Below are 10,600 nucleotides of genomic sequence, written 5' to 3' on the forward strand. Positions count from 1 at the left end.
TAAAGCAGGCCTAACGCAGACTTCACTTATCATGAAATAGCTGGAAAATCCCGCCTTGCTCCTTTTCGCGGTCGATTCAGCCAAGAAGGTGAAAAGCTAAAGGCCACAGCTGCAGCTAACAGAGCTGGAAACAAGAAGCTGCAAACATTAAAACCAGGTGTGACATCTTTTGTTTGTGTTGCTCCGCCACGCGCGTCTTATAAACATTACTCACTTTATATTATAATCGGATATGAGCGACATTAACAGTCCTGAAAAGCACTAACACACTCCTCTGTGGATCGTCGGAGTAAAGCTGTGGAACATTACCGACTAATTCCACATCGAGGGGAAATTCAAAATTAATAGAAAGGGCAAACCCGCTCTGCTAATTCTCACATTAAGTACCAGCATGTTTTCCTTTTTGTGACTTTAATGGCGTCTTAAAATAGAACCATCCCAGGCTCTAGTTATGGCGCAGTCGTCAGCTCTGTCTGCAGAGCTGGCTTTATGGCCTGGCGGAGGGATACAGCTCATTTGTTGGGTTTTGGTCCCGCAGCAGTGTGACTGTATGAATGAGCGCAGTGATGGCGAGGGCCCGGCCGATTAGTGCGGCGGACTAACGAGCTGCAACGGCCGGGGGAGTCAGCGGCCCTAAAATAACACGGTGAGCGGTGACGGGCGCTGGTTTCACCGGGACGGGGAAGTAAATCAAGCAGGAAGGAGAACCGTGTACAGATTCAGGATGAAACGTCACCCAGATTTATGTGCACAGTAAAAACCAGCTCCTTTTTAATGGCTCCAGTTTCCTTCGAGTAGGAGTCCAGTTTCTGCCTCCGTCTCTTTCTCTCCTTCTTTCATAGTCTGGCTGGTTCTCTCTCTCTCTCTCTCTCTCTCTCTCTCTCTCTCTCTCTCTCTCTCTCTCTCTCTCTCTCTCTCTCTCTCTCTCTCTCTCTCTCTCTCTCATTCACAAACACAAGAACTCCTATCACATTTCTCTGATCTGTGGTTTAACTTCTGCCACACACCTGTATCCCTCTCACTTTCTAACAGACAGATCAGTGACACACTTTAATACTTGTTTATATAAAACTGTCTATCCTCATACATCCTGTTAAAACTGATTATACACATTAAAACTGAGATTACAGAACAACTGACAAGGCTGAGAGAACAGTGCAAGACTTCCCACAGCGACATCAGAACAGAGATGACTCCACCTGCAGTATTTTTGCAGTATGATGAAAAAAAAACACCTTTAAAACCAATCTCCATTAGAACCAGCTCAAACTACCTCAGCTCCTGTCTCTGGTGGAAACCGCTGCTGTGGTGGTTGCAGACAATATTTCGGATGATGCAACCGCTTCAGAAATAAAAACTATCTCAGACTCAAACAAACAATCATCATACTACAAGATTTTAACAAAATAAGGCTGTAAATAAACAAAATAATAATAATAAATAAAATTAAATAAATCAAACATACAATAAGATCCTGTGGAAGTGTATTGCATTCACACGAGAAACAAAAATCTGCTCTGTTTTTCTGAATTACCAAGATCATTTTCAGCAATTGTTTGATTGTGTCTTGAGTCACCACACAGCCAGCTTGATGCATTTCAGATGCATGGTTAGCATGCCGTATCTGCTCAGCTGATCCTACAGAGAGATGCTGCAACGTGCAGCTGATCAGAACATGCCTTACGTGTAAACACCTGCAAAGTTCTCAGGTTTCTGCCCAAGTTGACAATCCCATCTATGTTACTTAAAGACACGAGTATCACCCAATGTCTTAAACCCAAAGTACATACAACTGGATTAACCTGAACAACCAAGGCATGTTTTAGGCTGCTTCCTGGTGTGGCCTTGAGGTGCTGTCTGCCGTTAGCTCAGAAAAACAGAGCAGACTTTTTTAAATGATAATAATAATACATTTTATTTTGGGCGCCTTTCAAATCACCCAAGGTCACCTTACAGATAATAAAAACAGTCATCATTAAAACATCATAAAAACAAACAAACAAATGGAAAGAGTCATAAATAAAGACTAAAAACTAGTGAGGTGCAGAGGGTCCATTTAGAGGGAGTAAGCCAGTTTGAAAAGGTGAGTTTTGAGTTGGGATTTGAATGATGTTGTGGAGTCCGACTGTCTTATATGTGGGGGGAGGGAGTTCCAGAGTTTCTCATGTAACACGCTTCCATAGGATCCAGACGCCCCACAATCCATATAAGATATGATTAAATGACTTGTAAAATATGCTCTCTTTTCTGCAGAGTCTAGTGCTTTTAAAAACAAATTCTGAAGTGTCAAATAAAAACACAGATGACAAAAAGTTCATAAAAAACACAAACAACATGATTATCAGAATGAAAGCCAAAGCCAGACCTTTAGCTGTCTTAGTCTCTCATTTGTGGATCTCTTATATTAACCATGTGAGCTGGAGCAGGGATCACGTCTTCATGGAAATGACATGATCGAACCAGAAACAGGATTCTGAGTGTTTGAAGACAGGACATGAAATCAGAATGAATTCACCTTCACCCTCTCTCTTTGTTCATAAAACCTGCTCCACATACAGAGGTCATTACTCTTACCCTAAACCTGTACGTGTGTGTGTGTTTCTGTCAGGACTGGGCTGGAGGCCATCATGGAGACCTACGCCTTCTGGAGACCTCCGGTGAGGACTCTGACGTTTGAAGACTTCACCAACATGCAGAAACAGCAAGGTGCGTTACAACGACTTTTACCTCTCTGTGTGGAAGTTCAAGTCCACCTCTCACTTCTAAATGTAATTTATATGTTCTCCTGCAGGATTTTTTTACATAGTAGATGCTAAAAATGTGCAGAAGATGTAAAAACAAACTTTATTTTATGCTGGATTCAAAAGTCAGGGTCAGATTCTGCACCACAGTACAAAAGCTTTCTCTCTTTTCCTTGAAAACATTTTAAAATTGGACGTTTTAGAGAGATTGCATATGTTTTATGTTGAAGTTAATGATGAAAGCTGAGGATTTTGCCTCCTGAAAAACACTCAAATAAGGCAGCAAACAATAAATGTATGATCCAAGATATGCAAGGAGCATTTCTAACATGAATAGTTGGAGATGTGAAACGCTTTCAACATTAAAAATGGCTCAAATCCTGCAGCTACTGCAGAATGCAACATCCAACACCTTCTCTTCTGTACAGTCAGGGTATTAGCATTTTTACTCCTGAAAATAAAACACACTTATACGATCAAATATCATTCAGAAGTTTTAAAACCACTCACTCTTGGAGTAGTAACTGATTTGGATTCCTTCTAATGAGCCGTATTAAACTGAGCTTGAACTTTGTCTCACTTCTTTCAGAGTCAAATAAAACTTTCTGATGGTTTTATAAACTTTTGAACTTTTTCTACTGATTTGGACATAAATGCATCAACTTGTCAACACAAAACAGTTACTCCTTTAATTCATTTACAAATAAATATCCAAAATAATACAAATTCTTCTGCAAATAAAGCATCCTCAGCCGCTCTTTAAAGGTCAGTAATGTGGTGAAACAGTCTCTATAAAGTGGGAGTGGTCTTCACGGTAATTAGCATGACCTTAGTGTACGTTCTGTCCCAACCTGAACTCTCTCTCTGCATACTTTCCCTGCGTATCTCACCCCACAGCTCACTTCGTCCTTCAGTTGAGCTTGACCATATGCAGCTCCTCTGGCACATCATTCCTGCGTCTGCTGAACTTTTCACATCCCACACACCCCTTCAAAATAAACCCCGTTAAACAAACCCTGTGGCTTTTGGACGGCTCGGCGACACCAGCCAGCTTCAGTCGCCTCTCAGCTCCGGGGGCCGGGGTGCACGGGGTCCCATGGTGTTGCTCATATCAAGGTCCACTGCTCTTTTGAGGAACCGTGTTTTCCTCAATGACTGTATCTCGGTTACCTCAGCAGGTCAGCATGACGTGACGCTGCGACTGCGTCCAAGCAGGCGCACACATGTTTGTTATCATTAAACGCGTCCAGAGTAATGAGGATTTAATCAAAGTCCGTGAGTCGCCAGTGAACCCTGTGTCACCCTGAGAGGACACCGCTGCATGTGTGTGACTTTATGTGTGTGTGTGCCCTCAAAGCACGAGGCGGCCTTTTCCCTCCAAGTAATCAACTATTCCCCCTCGAGCTTTCTAACTGGAGGAAAACATGACATCACTAAACTCTCATCCTCCCTTTCTTCCTTTTTTTTAACTCATATACGTCCACCTTGCTTTCTCTCCCTCGACCCCCTTTTTTTTTATTTCTCCCGCTCCATTGCGTCGTCTTCTGCGGCGTTATTATCGAAGGCATATGGTGCAGAATCAGAACCCCAGCCAAGCAAGTCCTGGATTATTTAGTTCTGCCTCCTCCCCTCTCCTGCATCTCTCCAACGGCAAGATGAACCTCTGCCAAATTCTCATTAATAGAGAAAAATGCGATTGATATCCCACAGCTATCATTTCACTGTGAAACGCTCGACTTTGAAAGGGAATGATTTGTGCCAACAATGTGTTTTTTTTATTTCTGATATATAAATTTCCTCTCCTTCTCCCCTCTGGCTGAATGAACGCAGTGTATATAAAAACTCAGAGTCAGTGGCTCTGTTGACCAGACATGGTTAAAAAAATGAATCCATATTTATCTTCAAATACCAGCGATATATTTTACAATGTCTCATGATGTTGCATCCAGCAGATTCAAAAGGAAAGGCAATTAGTTTGAGGACTGGAGTTTGAAAAGTGCAGCAAAGTGAGGTTTAAAACTTGCAGCATAAAATTAAAGATAAGCAAAAAGAAAAAACATCAAATCACCCGACTTTACTTGATGCTAAAAACTTGACAAATGGAGGAGCTTCTTGTCCTCCAAGATCACCATCGCTTCAAAGACAAGAGGGGGTAGCTAGAGAGCGTTTCAATCTAGAATCTGACTGCTAGAAATCCCTGAATATTCAGATTCTCACCTCAACTCAACTTTATTTATAAAGCACTTTAAAAACTACCACAGCTGGAACAAAGTGCTGTACATAAATAGACAAACAAGGCAGGCATTAAAACAATTAAAACACAGGATAATAAAACAATAAAAACAGTAAAACAATAGAAACAGACCATAAAACACTAAAACAGGAGCAGAGTCTCATGCAGGGTTGAAAAATGGGTTTTAAGATGAGTTTTAAAAATGGACAGTGAGGAGGCTTGTCTAATATGGAGGGGAAGCTCATTCCATAACTTAGGAGCAGCAACAGAAAAAGCTCTATCCCCTCTGAGCTCCAGACCAGCTGACCTGAGTCACTGAGCAGGAGCGTAGGGGTGAAGGAGCTCAGAGAGGTAAGGCGGGGGCCAGACCATTTAAAGATTTAAAAAAAAATAACAGAATCTTAAAATGGACTCTGAAGTGCACAGGTAGCCAGTGAAGGGAGGCCAGGATCAGAGTAATATGCTCCCTCTTACAAACTCCAGTGAAGTGGCGAGCAGCTTCATTTTGCACCAACTGGAGACGTGCAAGAGAGGACCGACTGACTCCAATATACAGTGAATTACAGTAATCCAGACGAGAAGTAAGAAAAGCGTGGATTACTGTCTCAAAGTGTTGCTGTGCAAGAAAAGGCTTCACCTTTGCCAGCTGCCTAAGCTGAAAAAAGCTGGACTTCACTGCAGAGCTAATTTGACGATCCAATTTAAAATCACTGTCCATCTTAAAACCCAAGTTTGAGACTGTTGGCCTCAAATAATAATAATAATAATAGATTTCTGTAACATAAAAATAACATTCATCTGCATGAAACATCACAAGTTCCAAAACAAAGACAAGAAGATATAACAATTTAAACCTCGCCTTCAGTCCAAAGAGTCACTTTCATAATGCTCCAAAAATTCTAAAGATGTATGATCTTGTTAGCAAAGGACGTTTCTGATAGTGTGTTTTATGGATTTGTGTTTATGTGTCGATGTGTAAGATATCTGTGGAGTGGCCCTTTAATTCACCGTCTCTGTATCTGTGTGTTCCAGGTGGAAGCACTGGCACATCTCCCACCACCTCCAGCACGGGGACTCCATCTCCTTCAGGTGCAGCTCACCTCCTGTCCCCCTCCTGCTCCCCTCCCACTTTCCACCTGGCCCCTAACACCTTCAATGTGGGCTGCAGGGAGAGTCAGCTGTGTAACCTCGGCCTGTCCGAGTACCCGGCCTGCGCTCGCAGCAACATGGCCGCCCTGCAGGGTTACGGCGGCCTGGCCGACAGCTCCTACGGACGCCTCCAGGCCGCAGGGGGCGGTGTTGGTTCTGCTCAGCCCTCTGAATCCTTCCTGCCGCAGAGGACTTCCTCTTTGATTGCTGCCGGCATGCAGGGCAGCGCTCACGCCTCCCTGACTGGCGGCGGGGGTGGCGGCGGTGGTGGAGGAAAGATGGACGGCTACGGCGGTCAGCTTGGCTCCTTCCCGGCGTCTCAGCTTCAGTATGTGATGCAGGCCGGAGGAGGCTCTGCCTCTGCCTCCTCCTCCTCATCAGGGTCTTCCCCTTCCTCCGCCCACATGTTCAGTGGGAGCCACCACCACGTGCAGCAGGGCTCCTACAACGCTTTCTCCCTGCACAACCCTTACAACCTGTACGGATACAACTTCCCCACCTCCCCCCGCCTGGCCGCCAGCCCCGAGAAACCGCAGGGAGGTCTGCTCTGCTCCTCGTCGCCTGCAGGGGCCTTCGCTGAGCGCCAGTACCTGTCCAACGGAGGCATGGACTCTATGCACATGATCGGCAACTCCTCTGGAGGCCAGCAAGGCGGCGGCTCCTGTGATGGACGTCAGTACAGCTCCTCCTCTCAGATGTCCATGCACATGGTGTAGAAACAGACGTCTAACCTCACAGTCCTCTCAAGTCTTTCAGCTGAAAAGCAAACCTATGAAGCAGGTTTAGTGTTCATGATCAAACCTTTTAAAGAAGGAAGTCCTCTCATGTTTTTGTTTTTGAGAGACACTCCACCACTTACGAAGCCTTAAACAAAACAGGGAGTTCAACTAATATTTAATGATCTTTGTATGAATAAACCAAGATGTCGTTTCAGTAACTTCGCAGGAGAGAAACAACAAACTCGGACTGTAACTGTAAGTTAGAGGAAGTGTTTGCAGTTTGGAATATGGTGCAATAGTACAAACACCCATTTCAAGAGACTCATTCTTGTTGTTTTGGACTCAAACTGGTCCGGATGAAACCAAAGAATCTTCACTGTGATCCAGGAGCTTTGACTCCACACAGCACTTGTGCCTTATCCTTTCAGAAGTATCACAGGGTCTGTAGTTTGCCTTTAGAGTCTGAAGTTGTAGCTGGAAAGGAAGGAACAACCTGACTCGATCACGGCTCCACAAACATGCAGGTGAAGAATATTTTGGACACTTCAGCTCCAGCTGATCTGAACACAGGGTTTAATAAACATGGACACAGAAGTTTGGGTTCCCCGAGGAACGTGACTTCAGAACAACCTCATCCTCACAGACCGGTACGACTTCTGGACTTTTGGAGTGGATTATGTTTTTAGGTATATATATAAAGATGGCGAATGCAATCAATAACATAAGCTTTAAAGTTGTTGTGTGAAAAGTTATAAAAGAAGCAATAGCAAAGCAGAGTAATTAAAGTATGTTTTGGTGTGTTGTAGAGATGTGTATTTAAGTGCTGAGCAGTCTAACATGTTACAGGCCCCTCTGTTATTAAATGTGTGAAAAAAGGGAAATAGCAACATTTTTGAGGCATTTTGAAAAAATGTAAATACAGGTGCCAAGCACGTAAAAGCTCAATAAACGTTTTAATTCATGTACATGGTTTGACTTTTTACTCTTGGTTATTTTTTCATCACATCTTACATTAACACACTCACACACTCATATTTGACTAACAGAGGTAAAGTGTTTGGTCAAGAATTTACAGAAAACTAAAAATCTGAAATACATTTAAAACCTGACAAATTCAGCCAGCTTCTCGGAGTGTAGGACATTAAAGGTGACATATCAAGCTCTTTTCATCAATATATATTGGTCTAAGAGGTCCCCAAAACATGTCTTTAAAGTTTATGCTCAAAAAAACACTTTGAAATCAGATTTTGGTCTGCCTGAAAAACCCTCTTCTTCAGTCCTCCTCAGAACACTCTGTTTTCTCTCTGACCACGCCCCCTCAGGAAGTGGATGTGCCTCGGCTGTCCAGCACGTTGATCTAATGTTTACATGTTGGCTGAATATACACGGCTGCTCAGAGATCACGTTACTTCAACCCTCTGAATCTGATCCAGAGTTTAGTAGTTAAGCATCTAATGCTACATAACCCCTTTGATTTCCATGCAATGCTCCACACTGTTTCCCTGATATATTTGTGTTAACCTCCACTCATACAGGATCAAAAAATAAAATACAAACAAATAAAAATAATGAATTGAGTAAACTTTCACTTTTGAATAAATGGCAAAGGCTGTTATATTTATTAGACATGTAATCACAGGTAGACTAAATAGGATAAAAAAAACATACAGAAATCAAGTCAAGAAAGCAAACATCAGATGCATCAAACATTGAAAGCATAAGGAAATATAAACCCAGAAAAGCATGGCTTAACATGCAACCAAAAACATGTCCAAATGTTTAAACTCTGACAGAATAAGTGATGATACACTTTGCTTTAAGATTAAACTCAAAGCCTGTTTATTTTCCAGAGAAAGCTGGGATAGACCAATCAGCATCCTCTGGTCTTAAAATATGAAGCCAATGCAGGAGGTGCTCAAAGCTGCAGTTCATTGAGCGTCCACTAGAGGCTGGCTGCAGAAACAGGAAACCACATACACACCCATTCAAAGAGGACAATCTTTACATCAGAAATTAACATGTTTACAGCCTGGTACAAAAAACAGTTTAGGTCTGAATAGTTCATTTCTTTATCGGCACACACTGTACAGGGGTTTATTTTTGAAGATATTAAACTTACTAGTTTTGCCCAAATTAGGGCGTGCCTGACTTGATTGATGGGCGGGCACCCTGTAGCTGTTAGCGAAAAGGCTAAAGGCCCGCCTCTTTACCTCACACTAGCTTGGACGATGTTAGGTTGTGTTAAGCATTTCCAATACGGCACCTGCCTAGGATTAGCTTCAGGAACAGGTGGGTGACGTCACGGATACTACATCCATTTATTATACAGTCTATGGGATGGACCTCATGTTTGCACGCAGTTTGTTGGAGAAGGACCACAGAAACCAAAGCATTTTGACGTCTTTTGAACGTTGAATAAGTTAGTATCTTATTTTAAAAAGCAAACTTACAAGCAGTTTCTATAACACACCCAACAAGATGAATATTAACACACGTTTCCAAAAGTTGAGCAGTAAGGTTAGCTCAGAGTGTCGCAGCATCTCTGCTTCACTTGGCTGATGTGTTTATTGGAAAGGAGTGGTTACCATCATCAATGCGATCACCAGAAACATCTGCAGAAATCCATTATGGAAAAATGTGGAGCCTAAAGCTCTCTGGATTCAGTTTGGTGAAAACTTTAACGACATAATGTTGATAGTTTAATTGCTAATGGTGACACATCTATCAGCCAAGAATCTGAGGAAGCAGGAGCTCCAGCCTGCAAATTATCAGGCTAATGAAATCATCCACAAAATAACTATTAAAGGTTGAACTTCAGTTTTCTAAACACTGGAGCTATTCCCTTGTTTTCCTCTGAGTATGACCATAAACTGATATTTTATAACACTTCTGAGAAAGGTAGGAAACTGACGGCTCATTTCAGTCAGTCAAACCCTTCAGGCCACGATAACAAAGAATGACACCATTATTAATCTCACTAGAGAGACACACACACATCTGCTCTGCACCACATCACAGGCCTGAGCTTCAAACGCTGACGTAATGCATCGATCATAAACCAAACTGGAGGAAAAAGACCCAAAAAGACTCATTTTCCTCCTGCTGGTTCTGTTTATCAGGAGAGAGAGAGAGAGAGGACCATACACTCGTGTGCCAACCGCACTCAGCTGCACGGCTGCAGCGCTCCATGCACATAAATAAGGCACCTGTTAGAAAGACAGAGAAATCCTCTTGTAATCATTTCAAGGAAGAGAAAGAGAAAACATGCAGCGTTTGGGTTCATTACTACTCCAGCTTTGTGGTTCCCCTTCTTGCTCCACATTCCCAGGCTCCGGGGATTTAGCCGGGGGCCAATCAGCGTCCATTACACGCATGTCTCTCTGAACGGCTCTCCCCAATCACTTCCTATCATGTGCACAGCTCCGGCCATGAAATATCATATCTGAACCATCATCAGAAACTGAAGGCCTCTGTATTGGAAACACCTGTTTTTCCAAGCATGACTTCAAATAATGAGCGCAGTGATGTACCGGAGAGAAGCGCATGATTTCATAATTTGGCTGTGCTCCATCTATCTGGACATTATTTCCAATAATTATTCACGTTATTTGTCTGATATGCGCCCCCCCCTCTCTTGTTCCAGTACAAAGTCCTCCTGCAGCCCCTCCTTTCCTTCAGGGTAAACTCACCTCAGGGTTTGTTGAATTTGGAGGATCTGTTTTTATACCATCAACTGAAGCAGAGAGGAACGCACAAGC

General features: G+C 42.9%; 1 protein-coding gene across 2 annotated transcripts in view; it reads left to right on the top strand.

Annotated features, from left to right (window-relative positions):
* The window catches only part of tbx15 (T-box transcription factor 15), a 57,251-nt gene extending 49,444 nt beyond the window's left edge, over nucleotides 1-7,807 (top strand). For both annotated transcript variants that reach the window (XM_034693170.1, XM_034693169.1), the window contains exons 8-9: nucleotides 2,609-2,706; nucleotides 6,007-7,807. In XM_034693170.1, coding sequence (XP_034549061.1) covers nucleotides 2,609-2,706; nucleotides 6,007-6,839 — 931 coding nt within the window. In that variant the 3' untranslated portion in view covers nucleotides 6,840-7,807. The remainder of the gene's footprint in view (nucleotides 1-2,608; nucleotides 2,707-6,006) is intronic.
* The last annotated feature ends 2,793 nt before the right edge of the window (nucleotides 7,808-10,600 follow it).

Source organism: Notolabrus celidotus, chromosome 10 (assembly GCF_009762535.1).
Source record: "Notolabrus celidotus isolate fNotCel1 chromosome 10, fNotCel1.pri, whole genome shotgun sequence".
NCBI classification, from domain to species: domain Eukaryota; kingdom Metazoa; phylum Chordata; class Actinopteri; order Labriformes; family Labridae; genus Notolabrus; species Notolabrus celidotus.